At 42.8% G+C, this 23,376-nt stretch overlaps 1 protein-coding gene across 9 annotated transcripts in view; it reads left to right on the forward strand.

The window, feature by feature from the left end:
• OSBP2 (oxysterol binding protein 2) overlaps positions 1-23,376 on the forward strand; it is a 268,100-nt gene that overhangs the window by 86,684 nt on the left and 158,040 nt on the right. The window contains exon 1 of one of the 9 annotated variants that reach the window (XM_056537253.1): positions 14,335-14,599. The exons of 6 other annotated variants lie outside the window; for them this stretch is intronic. Coding sequence is in view for 1 of the 3 variants with exons in the window: in XM_056537251.1 (XP_056393226.1) it covers positions 15,347-15,422 (76 nt within the window). In the remaining 2 variants the exon portion in view is untranslated. Of the gene's footprint in view, positions 1-14,334; positions 14,600-15,283; positions 15,423-23,376 lie in introns of those variants that run through there. 2 more of the 9 variants (XM_056537254.1, XM_056537251.1) reach the window with 2 other exon arrangements.

The raw sequence follows: 23,376 nt of genomic DNA on the forward strand, positions 1-23,376 counted from the left end.
TTTGAGGGTACATATAAAGAAGTTACAATATACATTAAACATTCAAAGGAAAGGAGTTAGGGCCCTGTTCATGAGAGCTTACAATCTATGAGTGCCTTTATTTATTAGTTTTATGTGGTGATAATGTCTTTAGGGTAGGACTGGCCCACCACAGCATCAAAGGATCCTCAACTGGGCCAAATTTCTAACACAATAGTGTCCCCAAATTCCACTAGAAATCCAATTTTTTTTTTATTGAAAACATTTGATGGCTTTGTAGGTTTCTTAATCTCAGTCATAGACTTTTATTTTTTTCCTGGTCCTTTTTTTTTTCTATGAAGGTGTTTTCAGATTTAGTAATACATGTCTGTTTGATCTTCCATTATCACAATTCCTCTTATAGTAATAATAGAGCTGCATTCATAATTCTGCTGGTTGTTCTTGTAGACAGCTGACAGGCTGGTCTTCAGACACATCAATGATAGTGGGGCCGAGCTCCTAATTTGTTTAAATTTTTTTCCACTTAAAAAGATGAGAGGGGCCTGTAATTTCCCTCACCGGTATACCTCAACTATGAGAGACAGAATGAGAACAAAGTCAAACAATACAGTGGTCCGGACTAGATGTAGAAATGTAGATATAATGTGATCTTCCATTGTGTTTATGTACTGCCTAGTATCATGCTTTTTATGTACCGTGTGCGTGTCTATTATGTATAATATGGCCTTTTGTAAATCTAATTCCTCACTATGCACCAATGTCTTTTGTGTATTGTAGAGCATTGTAATGTTAATATCTATATTTGTTTGTCCGTCTGCAGTGATTTCTCTAAGGTACAGGTTGGAGCAATGCATTAGAGGAAAAATGTTAATATCTTTATGGTTGTATTTTTAAATGCAATAGATAAAAGAATAAAAAGGACTGAGGAAAGGCTGATCCAGGCAAGGCATTAGAGTGGCTTATTTTTTCTGAAGCAGCAGATGGAAGATTATTTTATTGCTCTAGATATTAATCTCTATACAGGCTTAATACGGATTTTCCTTTTGCCATGATAGCGCCATCTGAGAGACTCCGTCCTTAAGGAAAGGAAACTTTGCGGATAAAAGGAAGTACCCTCCTCTTCAAGCTTAGTGGTTTCATGTCCCTTGGAAGTCTGGTCTGAGGGAGGAGTCCCTGTCTCAAGTGCAATCGTTTTTCACAGTTGGAGGGTTGTTGGATTGAAGTCCCTGGAGTCACAGGGCACCCAAATCCTCAGCAGATTCCACAGTTCCCTTTGCCCACCTCTCCTTAAAAGCCCTCGGTACTTGGGTTATGGTGCAAGGGAATATGGCTGCCGGTCCTCCAGGTGGCCATGCGGCAAGGTCCACAGACACAGCATTGTTGGTGAAGGGCGCCAGTTGTCGCCTGTTTATCCCAGCACATCTCTTCTGGCCTTGCAGTGCAGAAGACTGGAAGTTGTGTACAAAGACGCCAGATGCAGGAGGATGACTTTTTACAGTGCATACATAGGAACTTCAGACACTGTGCAGCGGTGCAGAGGCTTGGTGGTATTTAAGTAGCCCTTAAGGTTAGAACGTCTCCACATGGAGTTAGCCAGCTCAATTTTTGCTCCAGGAGGTGAAAACTTCAGAGGATTGAGGAGAAGGCCAAAAGTGCGACTAAGGAAGACCCCTAGTTGATATTATAGCAAAGATTCCGGCCTCAGTACCTGCTGGCATTGATACCTGAGATGACTGTTTCTTTTCCATTCTTTTGTTTTTGTTTTAATGTATTAATGTTAAATATGGTCTTGTCTTTTTTATAGGGGGGATGATGCACCTAAAAAATAAAGACCAAAAGGCCAAAAATAGAGAATGCAATATCTATAAGGGTAAATTGCCTTCTCAGAATGGAAAACTAACTTCGGCATCCTGCACAACAAATTTAGTCTCGACCGAGGTTCCTATGGTCTTATCCTCCATGCCAGAGATGATTGGGAGGGAATTTCAAAATAGCCTAAGGGCAGCTAATATTATGCCCCAGGGAGCCCCAGTCCCAGCTCCACCCCCATCGCCGACAGAGCCTGTTGAATTGCCTATAGCTCCAGTTACTTCAGTTATTTGAAAAGGAATTCTTGTCCCAATTCCCTGGGAAGAAAGAGGTTGAGGATTCCATTCATCCCTCTTCCTAGGAAGGAAACCAGACAACTCTTTCAGACTCTTCATAAATCTAAATCATATCAAAAGTTAAAGATGAAGACGAACAAGTCTACCATAAATTTGTTAACAAAGAATTGCAACATGATATCATTAGATCGAAAAGACACTTACCTGCAATTATCTATTTACAAGGTTTTCCACCAATTTCTAAGAATTGCAATAAGAATAAACTCAGAGAGAGTTCGTCTCCAGTTTTGTGCCCCACACCGCCCTTGGCATAGCAGTAGCGCTCATGGTATTCACCAAAATCATAAGCGGCCTACATAAGGTAGGGGAGTGGAGATTAAATTGGAGATTAGAAAACCCTATGGTATTAACTACAGACGCCAGCCCATTAAATGAATTTTGGTTTACACAAGAAACCAAGATGTGTTGTGTGGCAGATTTGTAGTAACTTTAATGCAATAATAATAGATTAAGCATAGCGATTTTTTTGCACAATTTGTGGCAAAGCCCTCAGTTGGCTGTCTTACAAAACTGGCAAGTTGCACATCTTGATGCAAATGGGTGAAAAAGTTGCAGAGGAGAACTACACCACTCTTGTTAATTCCCCCCGCCCCCCCCCCCCCCCCCTCCAAAGACCTTCAGGGAGCCATATATTTTCCTCAGACTGCATTACTTTTTGCAGTACACCACAGTCTCTTAGAAGCACTGTCTTCAGGAGAAAAATGTAAATGTGTTTTCAGACAGCTCCGCCATGTGACGCGTCATCCTCCTGCGCCCATTGTCTGACGTCTTTCTACATCACTTCTGGTCTCCCACACTGCAGATGGTGCTGTCATGGCCAAAGGAAAAGTCAGTAATTATTCATCAGTAATTTTGTTTCCCCTAGCCATGACAGCATTCATACCCTATGAAGGAGATTGATCAAAACCTATGTAGAGGAAAAATGATTGAGTTGCCCATAGCAACTAATCATATTACTTCTTTCATATTTGAAAAGGCCTGTGTAAAATGAAAGAAGTGATCTGATTGGTGGCTATGGGCAACTCAACCACTCTTCCTCTACACAGGTTTTGATAAATCTCCCCCTATATTCATACATGAGCTTTTGTTTTTGTTTTTTTTAAAGAGTACTGGTGTTGGGTTGTTATGTTTTGTAATATACCGTATTTATCGGCGTATAACACGCACTTTTTAGGCTAAAATTTTTAGCCTAAAGTCTGTGTGCGTGTTATACGCCGATACACCCCCAGGAAAGGCAGGGGGAGAGAGGCCGTCGCTGCCCGCTTGTCTCCCCCTACCTTTCCTGGGGTCCAGAGCGCTGCTGTCGGCCCTTTTCACCCCCTGGTTATCGGCGCTGCTGCCCGTTCTGTCCCCCTGACTATCGGTGCCGGCGCCGATAGCTAGGGAGAGAGAAGCGGCGCCGACAGCCAGGGGGAGAGAAGGGGCAGCGGCACCCATTGCCGGCGCCGCTGCCCCGTTGCCTCCCCCCATCCCCGGTGGCATAATTACCTGAGTCCGGTCCGCGCTGCTCCAGGCCTCCGTCGTGCGTCCCCGGCGTCATTGCTATGCGCTGAACGGCACGGCGCATGACGTCAGAGCGCCGCGCCGTGCATAGCAACGACGCTGGGGACGCACGACGGAGGCCTGGAGCAGCGCGGACCGGACTCAGGTAATTATGCCACCGGGGATGGGGGGAGGCAACGGGGCAGCGGCGCCGGCAATGGGTGCCGCTGCCCCTTCTCTCCCCCTGGCTGTCGGCGCCGCTTCTCTCCCCCTGGCTATCGGCGCAGGCACCGATAGTCAGGGGGACAGAACGGGCAGCGGCGCCGATAACCAGGGGGTGAGAAGGGCCGACAGCAGCGCTCTAGACCCCAGGAAAGGCAGGGGGAGAGAAGCGGGCAGCGACGGCCTCTCTCCCCCTGCCTTTCCTGGGGGTATATCGGGGTATACACGCGCACACACGCACCCTCATTTTTTCATGGATATTTGGGTAAAAAACTTTTTTTACCCAAATATCCGTGGTAAAATGAGGGTGCGTGTTATAGGCCGGTGCGTGGTATACCCCGATAAATACGGTAATATATATTTGTGATTGTCAGTAAATATGGCTCCTTTTGGTCTCTGAAACTTACTGAGCCTGGAGAGAAAGGCTCTTCCATTTATCCTCCAAGTTTCCTGTCCCTAGGGCGGAGTCCCTCTAAAGTGTTGCTGTAACAGCTCGGGGAAACATGATTACCAGTAATTAATTACTGCCTTTTATGGTATAACCTTAAATGGGCACGGTCATCATTTTCAAAAACTTTTTATATAATGTAGATAATAACTTTATATGTATATCTGTATACCTGGCCTGGCCGGAAAGCTCTCTGTCTTAAAGTGGACGCTGCACAATTAAAGGAAAACTGTCAGATATTTTCTCCCGTACTATCTACAGTACTCGTGGATAGTGTGGGAGACGCTGATTCCAATGAGCCCTACCTTACTCGGATCCGCCCGGCCGTTCGCCTGCAATTGTAGTAACTGGCACGGGCGGCTTCTGCAGGTTAACTGGCACTGACGTCAGCGCCGCTTATGAATATTCATCTCCCCTCCCTCCAGTTCTCCCTCTCTTCGTCGCTCCTAACTGGAGGGAGGGCGGGATGAATATTCATAAGAGGCGCTGACATCAGTGCAAGTTAACCTACAGAAGCCCCGCCTGTGCCAGTTACAGCAAGATATACACATAGAATAAAACTACAATTGCGGGAGAATGGCCGGGCAGATCCGGGTAAGGTAGGGCCCGTTTTAATCAGCGTCTCCCGCACTATCCATCAGTACCTGTGGATAGTGCGGAAGAAAATATCTGACAGTTTTCCTTTAAGTAGCTCGGGCTGCATTGGCGCTGCGGGCACTTTGGATCAGTGAGCAGCAACAGGGCCGGCCCGACCATGGACCTAGGTGCCCCCCCCCCCAAAAAAAAAAGGTGCTGAAAGGTGCCAGTGGTCCCATGGTAGGGCCAGCCCTGTTTTAACCAATGTAAAGCAATTGTACAAATATACATTTTTCTCTCTATATATATTTCCAAAGGTGCTATTGAATTCACAGACAGCAAGGTCTATAATTAGTGTCAGCCAAAATAGAATCACTGAAAGGACACTAAAACATAACTTTTATTAATTTTTACACTAAAATGCCAAAAAATCTAGAAAAAATGTGAAAAAAGATTTTAACGAGGCATATAATTGCCCAAAACTAAATGTGAATTAAAAATATATATCGTCTTGGGATCAATAATCCCCAAATGTGACAAGACAATATTATTCTGCTCCACCAATCTGGAGACTTGCCCTAGTTGGAGTACAGACCAGGTGCTATAGGGTAGGATGGGGGATAAGGTTGGTAGGTAGGGGGGGGAAGGGCCTAGGGGAGTGATTGGCCTTATGGATGAACGGCCTCTATCTCCTTGCCCTGATGGGACGGTCCCGCACAGGAACCTACCCCTATAATGGCCTAATATGGCCCTATCTATAACACAATGAGGAGGCTCTCTGTCGCACTTGGTTTATTCTATCTGGTCTAAGTTGGATAGGAGAAGGGAAAATACCCTATGAATATATCAGTATCCTATCAATGGCCCTCAGATGTGGAGCAAGGATAATGTCCCTATCTCAATTACAAATGGACAAAGCTTGATGATTTGTGATTTCAGAGACAGATAAACCTCTTAGCAGCCAGTATTGTTGCATATCAAGATATTGCATGTAAATAATATTACTTCATATCAAAACACAATCCTACAATTAGATCTGGGAATAATGACCACAGATGTACACTAAAACAGATAGAGTATGTCACCTGGTACAGATATGAAAAGGTACTTATCTGCACCCCATGTATGGCAAATGTAGTTTAGCACAAACGTCCCTTTAATGCGTTTATTGCCCCAGTCATCAGGGGACAATGGGGGGCAGTAGATGAACTCATGATCAAATGTATATGATCTAATGGCCAGAGATGACAATGCTGTCAGATGGTCCCGAGCGCCATGTTGGTGTGTTCACACATCCCTCCTTAAATACCTGTCCTCTATCTTACCTAACCAATCAGTCCAAAGTTGGATCTATGAGTGGCGGTAGAACTGGCTAATAGCTTAGCCGGATGCCGACTACACTCACCTGTGGGTGACGTCAGTTGGAATGCCGCCCGGAGCAGAGATACTTGTTCCGGTCCGGCTATGTAATCGTGGAAGGCTCTTCCGCATTGCTAGCTGATGATGCGATGGTCACGTGACCCTGCTCACCGATCACATGACCATCTATAAGCGTCATCTGTGTTTGTAAACAGAGTCCCGATGTGGCGCATGCGCAGAATGAGTTATTTAGGACTTAGAAGATTTATGCAGCCGATCGGCTTGCTATGCGCCCGCAGCTGGTCTAAGGGATTGAACACTATATGCGGAATACTGGTCATAGCAGGGACTGATGTAATCCTTCTTGTTGACTATTTTGAAACCATAAACGCATATTGTATTTAAAGTAAGAAAACAATTAATTTTGACAGACACTGGTGACATAATGTCTGGAAGGGAACACACTGTTAACATGGATACTTTATAGTATTTGAAAGTGATGATATTCCTGACAGCTATTTTCTAGAGTACTATCCTGTATACATCTACGGGAAAAGGACTATGATCAATGCATAATTATAGTGTAAAAAATGCACTAAAAATACCAAGTTTTTATCATGGAATTTTAAGATAGACTGAGGAAGACATGGTGGATACATATCCAGGTCTCCCTTGTTAAATGGTCTCTGACCACCAATCGGTCAGGGATAAACATAAAGTGAGGCACTATTGGGTGCAGATCATCAAGACTGGAAACCTGTAGACTGTGGGACCATGATAACTCATAGGGAATATCTTATTTTATTCCCATGATTGGCCCTGTAGCCAAGAGTCCAAGATCATAATATTGAGTGCTTAAATGAAACAGGTATAGGACAGGACTTCATTCATACCCAATGGCGTAGTGGACTTAAAACGAAAAATCCACTGAGTTACTTTTTGTAGGAGGAACTTATCAAAGTCACCTCCCCGTGGTGAAGGGCGTACTACTTCAAGAATAGAAAATTTAAGATGTCTCGGGTCCCCATTATGCTTTTCATGCATATGGCTGGATATAGGAGTGGTGCGATGATGTTTAATATCATTAAGGTGTTCACAGACCCTTCTCCTAAATTCATGGATGGTTTTGCCAATGTAGTCCATTGGGCAACTACATTGACATAAATATACAAACCCCTTAGTGCGACAATTGCCGAAGTCCCTGATTATCATATCTCTCACCTGTTGATGAACTGGTGACAGATTTAGTTCTCATCATATATGGACAGGCACGGCATCCACTACAAGCAAAATTGCCACAGACACGTTGTTCTAGCCACGTACCAGGTGAAGTCGGTCGAGAGTAGTGGCTATGTACCAAACGATCTTGCAGACTCCTCCCTTTGCGATAAGTGATTAAAGGTCAGGAGGATACAACCCTATCAAGAAGTGGATCAGTTTGGAGGATAGACCATTGTCTCTGTAAGATGTCATAGATGAGAGTTGAATGGTCATCATAGGTGGCAATAATGCATGTGACCCCATCACTCTGTTCATGTGTCTGAGGGGTTTAGAGGTCACTACAATTTTAGTCTTGTGCATTGACCTTACATTTTTACCAGATGTTGGTAACAACCAAAGTAATCATTACATACAAAGAAACCAAAAGTAACAAGCTTCGAAATTATGTGTATTGTGAACTGACACAAGGAAAAAGGTCTCATTGCCATGGTGTTGCAAAGAGCTGTCTCAAGATCCTCAAAACCTAATTGTTGCAAAACATAACAATGATGTTGGTTACTGATGCATTTGTAAGCTTCTGAATGTTCCAATGAAGCACTCATGGGGCCATTATACATAAGTGGAAAAACAATCATTTCACCATAAATTTACTTCAACCAGGTGCTTCTTACAAGATTTGTGAGTGAAAAGAATGGGGGCATATTTTAAACTTGCTTCTGTCGCCCTATACATTGAACCCATATGGCAGTGTAGTGTGCCACGGGGTGTGAGGTGTAAGGGGCAGATGGTATTAACCTATTCGTGTTTGTGACGCCAGGGCGTGGTTTTCCTATATAAACACCTGAAGGTAGTACCCCTAGTCCTAGGTCAGGCAGGGGCAATAAAGAGTCCAAGGCCAGTTTAAGGGTAATGGTAGCTTTTACTGAGGTTAGACAGGTGGTACAGTCTATACAGTTCAGCCAGTATCTCACAGAGGTGGCCAGTGCCACAGAGAGACCTCGCAGGCCTGCTGGGACTTGCAGTAGGTAGACTGACTATAATGCAGGCCACGGTGACTAGACAGTAGATTTGATTTGACTGACTTGATGAATGACAATTAGATTACTTTAGCTTACTTGTAATTGACAGGTGGCTGCAGACTTTAGGCTTGAGGCCTCCAATGCTCTGGACACTGATACTGAGACGACTTGGCTGCAATGGACCTCAGGAACAAGAGAGATGAAAGAGCGATTGCAGCTCCTCCCCATATTATATAGGGGGGCTGTGCAAGGAGCCCATAGGTTACTTGGTAGGTCACCTGGTCACTGGTGGGGTTCTCTGGGTAACAATCATATGACTTGAACATGTGACTTCAACACAATCATGTGGTACAAATATAATCATGTGACATGCAATAAAGGTCCTTTACTAATTATGTGAAAACCCTTTATGGGAAACCTATATACAAAAGGGGAGACACTACAGGAGAGCCCCGGGGACAGACAGGGACTCAACCTGACTGGACAGAAGGACCGTATCCCATACTGGAACACCACAGCCGTATCTTTGGGTACAGTGCACCAAAGAAAAAAAAAACTGGAAATAATCAGAAGAGTTGTCCAAAAGTCTAGGGCCACTTGTGAGAGATTCAGAAAGACCTGGAATTAGCAGGTACTGTTCTGTCAAAGAAACATTATTTAGCAAGAGAAATGTTGACTTAAAGGGGTACTCCGGTGAAAACCTTTTTTCTTTTAAATCAACTGGTGCCATAAAGTTAAACAGATTTGTAAATTACTTCTATTAAAAAAAATCTTAGTCCTTCCTGTACTTATTACCTGCTGAATACTACAGAGGAGATTCTGATGACATCATGACCACAGTGCTCTCTGCTGACATCTCTGTCCATTTTAGCAAATATATGGTTAGAACAGCCCAGTGGCTCAGTGGTTAGCAGTGTTACCTTGCAGCCCTGGGGTTGAGGGTTCAAATCCCACTAAGGACAACATCTACAAATAGGTGTGAGCGCTATACAAAAAAAGAGTTATTATTATAAAAATGTCAGCAGAGAGCACTGTGGTCATGATGTCAGCTTTTATTTTTGGAACACTGTGCTCTCTGCACAGTGTTCCAAAAATAAAAGTATTTCCTCTGTAGTATTCAGCAGCTAATAAGTACAGGAAGAATTAAGATTTTTTAATAGAAGTAATTTACAAATCTGTTTAAGTTTCTGGGACCAGTTGATTTAAAAGAAAAACGTTTTTCACCGGAGTACCCCTTTAAAATGTTATCCACATTATATAAAACTATTTGCAAATGACAGGTATGTTTAAGGCAGCTCTACAGAGAGTCTGTATTTCTTTATATAACCAAGGAATAGGAAAGCTTCTGCTGAACTATATCTCACTTAACTACCACTGTTATAGTGACCTATATCTGACAGGAGTTTACGGGAGCCCCACAGTGCCAGCCTGAAAAGCTGCAGAATGTAGGAGACTTGTCCTATATTGAAGAAGAACCGCACTGCTCAAAGGGAGAATTCGAATGATATGGTTTATATACAGTAGTGCTGACATATTCCAAAGTGCTGTACAGAGACTGACATTACTTTCTCTAAAACACAAAAACACTGTAAGGCTCCATTCACACCATATTTGTGGTGCAACCTAAGTAGGTTTCTTACACTTTTTCTGTAGGCAAATCTCTTATCCTAGTTTGTGTGGTCTGGACGTTTTTACCCTTTTTGATAATATGAGAATTGGTTATATCAATAGGAAAAGATTCATTCTTAGTAGAACATGGCATTTATCCGATTCTTAAGTGTCTTCAACACGACGTAATGTGAGATACCCCCTGGTGTATTCTGTGGGAGTAGCACAATGAGATCACTGTGAGTCATATTAGTGTGGATTTTACTAGATGTTAATATAGGTCAGATCTTATTGATCTTCCTTTAGCTAAAACTGAACAATTCCACTTTATAAATTATAAGCAGTGACTTGTTTTAATTAAAATGTGTGACACTCTATTGTAGATCATTTTATAGGACTACGTCATTTCTGGTCATACACATCTAGACACATACGAAAACAAATCTCCACCTGTAATAATATATGTCCGGTGAACTAATTCTACATTGTCTTGTCTTGTTGCATAACCCATGAACAAACTCTTTTTTACTGTGTTAGCTTTTAAAACTTTTTTTTTAGTTTGGTGATTCACCTGACAAAATGTTGATCACATGGTAACATGTGAGGAAAATAAAAGGGGTATTCCAGATATTTTCTTCAGCCTTTGAGCCCATGATGACAACTTTTAATACTGTGTACTATGCTTCTATTATTACCTCTGTGCGCTGCATTGTCCTGTTTTCATGCACAGTACCCACACACGGAAGTGATGTAGTTAAAGTTTTTTTATTTTACTATTGTCTCTGACCTTTTCCAGCATTCCATGCAGCCAGAGGCAATATGTCTTGAAGGAGTACTCCAGGATAGACAAATGTATTGCCTATCCTAAGGATAGGAGATAAGTGTCAAATCATGGGGGGTCTGACCTCTGGGACCACCGTGATCTCCCACACAGTGCCCCGGCTCTTCTTCTAAATGGAGCGTGTTGACAATTCCACAAATCTGCAACCGACATGCCCCCCCCCCATGCAGCTCTATGGGAGAGTCAGAGATTCCTGAGTGCAGCACTTTGGCTCTCCCGTAGTGCTGCATTGAGGGGGCATGTCAGCCGCCACCCAATTCAGGAGGAGAGCCAGGGCGCCTGGTGGGAGATCGCGGCGGCTCCCAGCAGTAGAACCCTTCTGTTCCCACATGCAGATCATACATACCCTAAGTTTTTCCTCTGACAACAGTGGAATGCATCTTAGACCACATTAACCTGTTCAGGATGCAGGGCGTATGGATACGCCCTGCATCTCGAGTCCCCTTAAGGACCTAGGACGTATGGATACGCCCGTGGGAATTCCGGTCCCCGCCATTAGCCGGTCGGAGACCAGACCGGAATGCCTGCTGAAATCATTCAGCAGGCATCCCGGCACATCGCCGAGGGGAGTCCTGAGACCCCCCCATGTCACCGATCGCAGGAAATAGCATGTCAATTCAGACATGCGATTTTCTGCTATTCCGGGCTGATCGGGTCTCTGATGACCTGATCGCCCGGAAAATAGGGATGATTGGAACTGTCAGTGACAGCCCCGATCATCCTAAGGGATAGGAGCGAGGTTGCAGTGGTGCCACCCCCTCCTATCCCCTGCCATTAGTCAGCAATGAGTACTGACCAATGACAGTTAAAGACGGGGGTTGCCATGGAAACCCCCCGCTCTGCTCACCCCTGGATGTCGGGCAGAATGGGGGGAGAAGATGCGGTCATGACCGGCGATCATCGGTGGTATCAGCGGCGCAGGTAGAGAGGCGATGGCGCGGAGCATCAAGGAAGGTGGCAGTAAAGCGATATTTACTGCTGCCTTCCTAGTGGTTGCCAAACAGCAACTCCCAGCATGCCCAGACAGCCAAAGGCTTTCTGGGCATGCTGGGAGTTGTAGTTTTGCAACATCTGGAGGGTCACAGTTTGGAGACCACTATTACAGTGGTGCCCAAACGGTAGCCCTCCAGATGTTGCAAAACTACAACTCTCAGCATGCCTAGACTGCCCAGCCATGCTGGGAGTTGTAGTTCTGTAACATCTGTCCCTTCAGATTTTGCAATTTTCATGAAAATTTTGAAAATTGCTGCTATACTTTGAAGCCCTCTGATATATATGTCAACATAAAGTAGACATATTGTATTTGTGAATCAATATAACATTTATTGTGAATATCCATTTTCCTTACAAGCAGAGAGCTTCAAAGTTAGAAAAATGCAAAATTTTCTAAATTTTCATTAAATTTGGGGATTTTTCACCAATAAAGGATGCAAGTAACAACGAAAATTTACCACTAAAATAAAGTAGAATATTTCACGAAAAAACTATCTCAGAATAATCGGTAAAAGCATCTTAGAGTTATTAATGCATAAAGTGACAGTGGTCAGAATTGCAAAAAAGGTCTGCGTCCTTAACCCCTTAACGACGCAGGACGTATATTTACGTCCTGCGCCGGCTCCCGCGATATGAAGCGGGATCGCGCCGCGATCCCGCATCATATCGCGTCGGTCCCGGCGCTAATCAACGGCCGGGACCCGCGGCTAATACCACACATCGCCGATCGCGGCGATGTGCGGTATTAACCCTTTAGAAGCGGCGGTCAAAGCTGACCGCCGCTTCTAAAGTGAAAGTGAAAGTGACCCGGCTGCTCAGTCGGGCTGTTCGGGACCGCCGCGGTGAAATCGCGGCGTCCCGAACAGCTGATCGGACACCGGGAGGGCTCTTACCTGCCTCCCCGGTGTCCGATCGACGAATGACTGCTCCGTGCCTGAGATCCAGGCAGGAGCAGTCAAGCGCCGATAATGCTGATCACAGGCGTGTTAATACACGCCAGTGATCAGCATTAGAGATCAGTGTGTGCAGTGTTATAGGTCCCTATGGGACCTATAACACTGCAAAAAAAATGTAAAAAAAAAGTGTTAATAAAGGTCATTTAACCCCTTCCCTAATAAAAGTTTGAATCACCCCCCTTTTCCCATAAAAAAAATAAAACAGTGTAAAAAAAATAAAAAATAAACATATGTGGTATCGCCGTGTGCGTAAATGTCCGAACTATAAAAATATATCATTAATGAAGCCGTACGGTCAATGGCGTACGCGCAAAAAAATTCCAAAGTCCAAAAAAGCGTATTTTGGTCACTTTTTATATCATTAAAAAATGAATAAAAAGTGATCAAAAAGTCCGATCAAAACAAAAATCATACCGATAAAAACTTCAGATCACGGCGCAAAAAATGAGTCCTCATACCACCCCATACATGGAAAAATAAAAAAGTTATAGGGGTCAGAAGATGACATTTTTAAACGTATAAATTTTCCTGCATGTAGTTATGATTTTTTCCAGAAGTGCGACAAAATCAAACCTATATAAGTAGGGTATCATTTTAACCGTATGGACCTACAGAATAATGATAAGGTGTAATTTTTACCGAAATATGCACTGCGTAGAAACGAAAGCCCCCAAAAGTTACAAAATGGCGTTTTTTTTTCGATTTTGTCGCACAATGATTTTTTTTTCCGTTTCGCCGTGCATTTTTGGGTAAAATGACTAATGTCACTGCAAAGTAGAATTGGCGACGCAAAAAATAAGCCATAATATGGATTTTTAGGTGGAAAATTGAAAGGGTTATGATTTTTAAAAGGTAAGGAGGAAAAAACGAAAGTGCAAAAACGGAAAAACCCTGAGTCCTTAAGGGGTTAAGGTGAAAATGAGCTGCGTCCTTAAGGAGTTAAGAATCGAAGATGATGAAATTATTTTTTTTTCACCTATTTTAGAAGCCTGTAGTCCAGAGCAACCAGGTAAGATAAAAGTAATAAGATTTAAAATTCCTCATTTATTCAAATTTTCATCAAATCAACCATTCGGCTTATAAAATATTTATGGAGGAGCATGTTCTGCTCGCCAATAAACCGAGGAGAGCTAGCTGACTGATAGCTGTCCTTGGTGCTGAAAACGGACCTGGGGCGACAAGGAGTAATCGTGTCCAAGCTTCCTGCCCTTTACACTGTACATTGAATATTCTGCCTAAATATCCTTCTAATTCCTATCATCATGACCTGCGTGTTGTAAGTCAGCTGCGAAGAATTAATAAAAGCTCACTAATGGCTTGTAGCTATATATAGGAGGGCTGGCAAGCCGCGCTTTGTAGTGACTACACACACACATACACGTTGCTATGTAGGGATGCTGTTGTGTCATCCATAGTAATGAGTCCTCTATTCAGACAGGAAGGAAATCATCTAGGTTTGGACTGAGGGTGGCTCTGTTGAGCCGTTGTACGTGTCACAAGCTGTTCAATGCTTCTCTATTGAAGTTGGCACTCTCCCAGGACTGGCTGGGACCTGACACCCGACTCTCAGTATCTCCTCAGGAATTCTGTGAGTGCATCAGGGGAAGGACTGGGAACTTGTCTTCTTCCTTACCACCGATCTTGTCTCGGAGAACTGAATAATGTGATGACACCTCCTCTTCCCTTCCCTTCATCCTTGTTGACAGAAGGAGCATCTACAAGGAAGTAAGGTACTTTCTTTATGTTTATGGTATTGATCTGAGCAGGGGAGCCATCCTTTCTCATTCGTATCAGTATATCTGGGTCCGATGACCACAGAGGAGGAGTATGTTAATAAACAATAGACCTGGCATACATGAGAGGGACAACAGGGATCTTCTATCTCTGCTGGAAGGATCAGCACATATTGAGACAAAGCATTTCGCAGGCACTTAGAGATTTAGCTGGATGTTTTCATAGCAGGAAACACTAATACGTTTCCCTGTGTCTCTTGTATTCTTGCTATCAGTTATTTGATACATTAATGTTTTATGCACTATACATATTTCTTTTTTTATGGCTCCTCTTTTAAATGATAGCTTGGCAGTATTCTAGTGACTTAGTTACTATCAGTTTTTTTTATATGTTCTTGTTTCTTATGCACTATACATATTCCTTTTTGGTACCTTCTTTTGGATGACAGCTGGGCTGTAAACAGTCAGACTTACGAAAGTTAACACAGGTATTTGTGACATCTATTTCTTATTAAGGTGTTGTGTTTACGTGTACAGACTTGCATATTGGATGGCTGGCTTATTGGCAGGTGGATCAATATTTGCATGTATACGAGGATTCTTGATATGGTGGCTGAATGACAGTCAGAGGAGATGAGGTAAATTGCTCTAGTAGCGGTCAGCTCTTGTTGAGTAAGCAGTTCCAGGTCAGCAGGAAAAGGATGGTAAGGAACATTCCGTATAGGGACCGCTTTCTGGAGAAGGATGTGCCTGAACTTCATCGGTCACCTCTGCCTCATGCCCTACCAGAAGGCGCTACCTGCTGCTACCAGTTGCCAAGGTCAGACATCATAAATGAGAACCCCTGAATATATAACAGATACCACAGTGCCCTATAGTGCGGGGATGATGGTCTTAGGCTCCACACTATGGGATACGAGCATACTGCAATGTTCTGCTGCTGAAACCCTATTTACCAAAGTGTTATAAATGGCTTCAAGCATCTGTTATGTGGAGCAGGTTAACTCTATACATGCCAAAATGCTCTGCCTTGAATTTTATAGAAATAATGTTGATAATGTAATGACTGACAGAGATTTATTTTCATCTGATGCCATTTACACTTTGGCCGATAAATATGGAATTATTTTCTTTCATCTCCAGATACAGGATTTCAGCTTATCCCTCATTTAGTGAATTCAATTTACTGCTATAGCAACGAGGTATTAGTGACTGGTGTATTAGAAGCCGATGAATGGCTGTTGTCTGTGTCCCAGCCAAATTATGATTCATGTGACATCAGCTCCTGTAGACATAATGCTTTTACGTAAACAATGCTATTCCTTACTTTATCATTCATAAATGCAAAGGGCCCTTTATATGTTCTCATTGGTGTGTTACCGTATATACTCAAGTATAAGCCGAGTTTTTCAGCACGATTTTTATGGCTTATACTCGAGTGAACGCTCCGCCTATCAATCCCTTCTCAGTGGTCTTCAACCTGCGGACCTCCAGATGTTGCAAAACTACAACTCCCAGCATGTAGTTTTGAAACCTTTGGAGGTCCGCAGGTTGAAGACCACTGCGGCCTTTGTCATCATCCAGACACCCCCTTTAGTTTTCTACTCACCTCCCCTCGGTGGGTAGGAAGGGTGAGCTGGTCCGGGTCATCTATGCTGCAGGGACCGTCCGGTTGGGAGGGTTAGTCATTGCGGGCTGTCCATTTTTACTCTGGGGCCCTCTTCTCCGGGCCCGGCCCCGGACTAGTGACGTTGCCTTGACGATGGCGCACAGGGATGCGCTTGAACATCCCTGTGCGTCGTCAAGGCAACGTCACTAGTCCGGGCCCGGAGCGTGGAGAAGAGGGCCCCCCCGGTGAAAATGAACAGCCCGGAACGACTAACCCTCCCCACCGGACAGTCCCTGCAGCATAGATGGCCCGGACCAGCTCACCCTTCCTTCCCACCGAGGGGAGGTGAATAGAAAACTAAAGGGGGTGTCTGGATGATGACGAAGGCCGCAGTGGTCTTCAACCTGCAGACCTCCAGAGGTTTTAAAACTACAACTCCCAGCATGCCCGGACAGCCGATGGCTGTCCGGGCATGCTGGGAGTTGTAGTTTTGCAACATCTGGAGGTCCGCAAGTTGAAGACCACTGATGAAGGGATTGACAGGCGGGGATGATGAAGGGGGGGATGGTGATGGGGTCAGGATGATGACGGCGGTCTGGATGATGACAGGGTGATGATGACGGGGGTCTGGATGATGACAGGGTGATGATGGCAGGAGTCTGGATGATGACAGGGTGATGATGACATGGGGGGATGATGTATTTCCCACCCAAGGCTTATAGTCGAGTCAATAACTTTTCCTGGGTTTTTGGGGTAAAATTAGGGGCCTCGGCTTATATTCGGGTCGGCTTATACTCGAGTATATAAGGTATGTGTGCGTTATGGTTATTCAGTGTTTACAGAGATTTCAAGGGGTAAAGTAATGTGTCATAGAGATTAGTTACACATTGATGTTCACAGGGGATGTAAATGATAAATGGACGGTGTGTGACATGAAGTGTGTGTATATACATCGATCAGCCAGAACATTATACTAACTTCATAAATCTCTATTATATTCCACTGTATACCAGATGGGGATTGGCAAAGACAAACAGGCATCTAAATCATCTCATAAACTACAAATTAAGTGCTGCTGAATTCTGTATATATTAGCCTATGATGTAAGGCATTTGATTGTATTATAAAAGGTATATATGGGAAACATTTTAAAGCAAACTTGTTTAAATCAAGTTGTTATGTTTCCTGTATTTTGTGCGATTTTTGGGCTTTTTTCCAATTTTCCCTTTTATTATTTATAGATTATTTTTAAATAATACTGAAATCATACAGTTTCTGCTCACTAGGCCTAAATCTAAGTGAATACTTCATGTTCTGTACAGATAATTTACCTGCAGTCTCTTCCTTATCAACTGAGACAAGAGTACAGTGAAAGCTGACACCATAACACTGGACCTGCTACCATTCAAAACCGAGCCCAGCATCCCCCCTACCTGTAAAATGACCTCTGAAAAGGTCACAAAGAATGCTCAGTAATGTTTTCAATTCATGTGAATTGGACAGGTCCTGTCTATTGTTGTCTATGGTTCATGGGGCTTGCTGTAAAGCATATAACTAAATAGCTCAGGCAAGATGGAAGCCCCCACAATAATATACAAAAAATGACAGTCAGAATAGAAACATATTAGAAAAAAAGAAGAAAGATTCAGTATTTCTCTAATCAGAAAAAATAACATATTCCCTTTAAGCCTTATTGGGAAATATGGCCTGGCAAGAGACTTTATTATTAAACATGGCATTAAATATTATTGGTAATATGTTCTCTTTATACTTTAGGGTTACATTTTCTCTTATTTTTTTTTACATATAGCTTATACTCTATGAAAGGCTTCTGACGTATACTTTAAAGGTGTGATGGATGCTGAAGAGCTAAAAGATGGATGGATTCATCCTTCATCCAGCTGACAGAAAGGGAGCAATTATTGTCTAGTGCAGGGAGGTTCCACATATATAACACACATTACCGTCCATAACTGACCTTTAGTGGTTGTCACAGACAAGAGATCACTTCATTTTGGTTGACCCTGTGATGTTGGAAAGGTAAGTGCTAAGCTCTTAATAGCTCATATAAGAAGAGATCAAAAGTAAAGCTTTACTTTAATAATGCTAGTTTAGAAGTACAAAAGTTCAGACATGACACCTACTGTAACTATTTATGTGACATGATTGTAAAATAGTTATATCAAGGATGTAGTGTTGGGCTAAGTGGTTCATAACCCCTGATGAAACATTGAGAGGAAATGGGATTAAGTGGGGTTTCAATTCCCCCATTGCATATTGTTGGGGAAAAATTGGCAGTAATGTTTATAAAACAATAAATTGATACTGCAATATTTTCCCTTCTCAAGAGTTTTTTGCATTCAATCTGCTATGGCTATGTTCTCACTGCAGCTGTGCTCCGCTAAAAGGAGCTCTGTTGGGCAATCTGTTGAAAGGACAGGAATTGAGGGGAGAAAAAATATCTGTCCTTTTTTCCTTAGCTCCTCTACTGCAAAATACTGGACAAACCACGGCCCTCATTCAAGTCAATTAGATCTGTCAGGACCTAGTGAACTGGTCCTGGCACAATGGCAGTTTGAACCTAGTCTATCAGAAACAATTTATTTCATTTACCAATTAAGGGTTCTTGATAATCCTTCTATTGATAGTCCTTCTATCTAGTCCTTCCTGTCAATGACTGCCTTTATTTTTGTTTCCACCATGGGATGTATTGTTGAAATGTAACGGGATGTATTATTGAAGTGCAATCTCTTTTTATATGTTCTGATGCATCTTTGGGCAATACGGCTTTTATGACAATCTGTTGTCTGTTTATTTATATATATATATATATATATATATATATATATATATGTGTGTGTGTGTGCTAATAAAGGTAATTTATTTTTCAAATAAGATGTGCAGCCATAAATTATATGTGTCAGAGTTGTATGGTATCTTGATCACTGACTTTTATGTTATTAGGTGATACTAGGTCATCATTCTTACTTAAAGGGGTACTCCGGTGAAAACCTTTTTTCTTTTAAATCAACTGTTGGCAGAAAGTTAAACATATTTGTAAATTACTTCTATTAAAAAATCTTAATCCTTCCAGTACTTATTAGCTGCTGAATGCTACAGAGGAAATTCCTTTCTTTTTGGAACACTGATGACATCACGAGCACAGTGCTCTCTGCTGACATCTCTGTCCATTTTAGCAACCATGCATAGCAGATGTATGCTAAGGGCAGCATGGTGGCTCAGTGGTTCAAATCCCACTAAGGACAACAATAAATAAAGCGTTATTATTATTATTATAATAACGTCAGCAGAGAGAACTGTGCTCGTGATGTCATCAGAGAGCATTCCAAAAAATAAAAGAATTTCCTCTGTAGTATTCAGCAGCTAATAAGTACAGGAAGGATTAAGATTTTTTAATAGAAGTAATTTACAAATATGTTTAACTTTCTGCCACCAGTTGATTTAAAAGAAAAAAGGTTTTCACAGGAGTACCCCTTTAAAGATAATGTCCAGTGCTAAGCAATTCATCCCCTATCCGCAAGATAGGGGCTAAATGTCTGATAAGGGGTCGTCCTACCACTGGGACCCCTCCACGATCTCGAGTATGGGGCCCCAGCTCTGCACTGCTCGAGCGTGTTTCGTACCCTGCAGATCAGCTGGTACAAACATGCCCCCTCTATCAATCTTCAGTTCACTTATAACTAACAAATAGCTTCAAAGTAAAACCCAAAGCTCTGTATATACTGCATATGCTTTCAATTACGGTGCAACAAAAGTAGTGATAATGCCACTAGCAACCATGTAAAGAGTACCTGTCATGATCTTGATACATTTTAGTCTTCCCAGTTCACTCCCCTCATCATGATAAACCACCCCTTGCCTTCATTTTAGTATTTTTTTGTTTTCTACCTTGATATTGTGCTGTATAATCTGCTCAATCTCAGTCAGCTCCATGGACTGGGAAGGGGCGTTACCCAGCAGGCGTTATATCATCTGAAGCCCTGCTGGGGAGAACTTCCTTCCTCACTCTATGCTGCTTAAACACACAAACTAGAGCAGTTCAGTGTAAGATGGGCTGTGACTGGCTGAGACTGCACCCCCCTCTCAGCTCTGTGCACTGAACTGTACAGTATGTCAGCTCTCCCCAGCAGCTGCAAAAGGAGCAGAAATATCCAGCACAATATTTAGCACAATATTCAGCACTATGCACTGAAGGCATCATGGTGATTCCAGCTGTTTCAAAACTCCTGCATGCCAGAACAGCTTTTGGCTCTATACACTGTGCTGAGCTGAGGTCCACCCTGCATTTCCTGACTTTAGTCTTTGCCAGGCTGCTACAGGAGACAGTTTGCTAGCAGGACTAAAGGCAGGACCAGAAGGAGGACCCCTGGTGGCCACATTTTTAGGGGTTAGTTCAACACATAAAGTTACAAAAATTTTAAATTAGAAAAGTAAATCAAATAATATATTAAATTTAATTGATGGTGACCGGTGCCATTTAAACTACAGCATAGCACTAGTTCTTATACATGTCCTTCTTTTCTTCTTGTCTGTCTGGTGAAAGTTTAAAGAGATATTTCAGCATCACAACTGGGTTTAATCGTAATTTTGTTAAAAAAAAATGTGGCTGAAAATGCAGAATTTGCTGACATTTTCTTGTAGCCTACTTTTTACACCCATATGGAATAATAAACATGTATCATAGAATTTAATAAAATTAAGGATTTTGAGATCTGGGAGGAGGGGTTTGACTAAGGTGTCACAGCTTAGAGCCCTTTGCGGGACTGGTATTTCAATCCCACTCCCGCCCGCTCCCGATGACTTTTTTGACCAATGCCGCCCGCTCCCGATGACTTTTTTGACCAATCCCACCCGCTTCCGCTAACATAGGAATATACAGACACTAGGGTGAAATGCTCTGCACATACTCCCCATGTATACATGCAGTACACACACTGGTATACATGGGAGGTATGTGCAGAGCATTGCACTCTAGTGTATGTACAGATGTGAATTGCAGTGACTGTGCAGACTCAGAGGCCCTGGGTCACTGATCGTTGCAATGCTCTGCGCATACTTGGCCTATGGGGATGTATGAGGGCTAATAATAAGTGTGTACAGAGACAATTATACACAGACTCCACACTTACAGAACCACATGTCACTCAAGTCTCCTCTGTTTCTTCCTCCATGCTGTCTGCTGCCACAAGGAGCTGGTGAGTTCAGTACTCACCCAGACTCCTGCTTCAGGCTCTGAGGTGATTGGGTGGTGTCAGGTCATGTGATCTCTATGTTGACATTCCGGCTCAGTACTATGCAGCTAGTGAGAGAGATATTAGGGCACCAGCCGGGAGGTTACAGCACCACTGTGTGCTCTAGGCGGCTGCCTACCTAGCCTATAGGTGGCAGCCAACCCTGACTGTAAGCGGAGGGTCGGGCTGAGTCACTGAGGCTGCTGCAGGATTTGCAGGACCCACAGGCATAGTGCCTGACCGCCGTGCCCGCTCGCAACAGCCTACTGACCGCCTGCACATTTTGGGTTGGGTCCCACGGGATTTAAATCCCAATTCAGGGCTCTATCACAGCTGTTTGAATGTGGAGATTTGCTAACTTCTGATATGCTACAGTTACTTATATACAAAATGTGGAAGTGACGTGGTTACCTTGGGGCTGCTCCACTTCAAGGGGTATTCCCGAATTTTTTTTATATTTGACTATGCTACAGGGGCTGTATAGTTAGTGTAGTTCATAATTTAGTGTCTGTTCCTGTGTGTGATGGGGGTCTCACAATTCTTCTGTGTTTTTCACCCCAATATTTATTTTTAACAGCATACAAAATTACTCAGGTCTCGGGATTTCCCAGTTTGCAGTGCGTCGAGATCATTTAGCAACAGCTGTAGGGACCCTGGTAAGAAAACATTGGTCTTTTGAATGGATGCAGTCCATTCGTGTTTCAATGGGTGGGGTGGCTGATGTGTGGGAGGGAGGAAAGTGGCCTCACACTTACAAACTATGGAACTATGGGACTTGTAGTTAGAGAATGAAATCCTTTCTAAGCATATCCATTACTGACTGGCAGGTACATACTAAAATCCCCTTATGGTGGATAACCTCTTTATTAATCTGTTCTGACATCTTCAGCTAATAGATTGGACCATCCTCAAGGTTACAATGCCGCTTCCACATTTTGTATATGGTTTTGTATTTGGGTGGTAGTGATTATGCTTGATAAACCACCAGACTGTAAAGGAGATTCTGTGATACCAAGTGCATGTGAGCGAGAACCATCCACTTTTTTTCTACCCTTTTAGCATATTTATTTTCAAGTTCTACATATTGTGATACAGATACATGAACATTCATTATCTAAGCCATTAAACCTAAACAACTAATGTTTCTACAACATCAAAAGCATATAGCACCCATTAGAAAATGTTGTATATTTCAGTGGACCCCAAACAAGGCTTATATAGCAATATTTGATGGTGATGGTCCACATCACGTCGTCTATGTAGCTTACACAAACCTTTTCACATCGCTCTACAAAGAAAATATTTCTCTCTACCTAGAAGCGGACATTTTCCTACGCATTATCATTTTCAATTACATAGAATACCAATCATTTTCTCGTCTCCTGTGATAAAAGGACATTTCTGCCATTGGTATTCATTGTCATTCCTGTTGATGTGCTATGGGTAACCTCAGAATACATTATGTGCTACAAAAGAGTGAAATGTATCAAAGTGTTTTGAAAGAAATCTGTTTGGAGCCACATTCATCTTGCAGCCTTCACATCTCAGTGTCAGGATAATCTTGCACAGTTTTTCACTTAAACAAGTTCAAAATAAGCATGTTAGCTGAAGAACCGAGTTACGAGACATCTCAAGCGTGTCCCCAAATATCCACAGTCACTGCATGCTTGGGTAACACAGTAACTATCTTCCATTAACTAAAAAAATGTGGAAATGTTATATGTAAACTTAACCCTTCTTAAAGGTAACCTGTCAGCACAAACATTGTGCTGAAATCACCTGAAACACATAAAAAATGTTTTAACAATAATTATTAACACTTTCCTGGCAACTGATTCCTACATTTGTATCTGCCAAAGCTCTCCCCAAGTCTTCCATGTTGTTGCACAGACACAGTGTAATGGAGAAGCAGC

This window comes from Hyla sarda, chromosome 1, assembly GCF_029499605.1.
Source record: "Hyla sarda isolate aHylSar1 chromosome 1, aHylSar1.hap1, whole genome shotgun sequence".
In the NCBI taxonomy this organism is placed as follows: Eukaryota; Metazoa; Chordata; class Amphibia; order Anura; family Hylidae; genus Hyla; species Hyla sarda.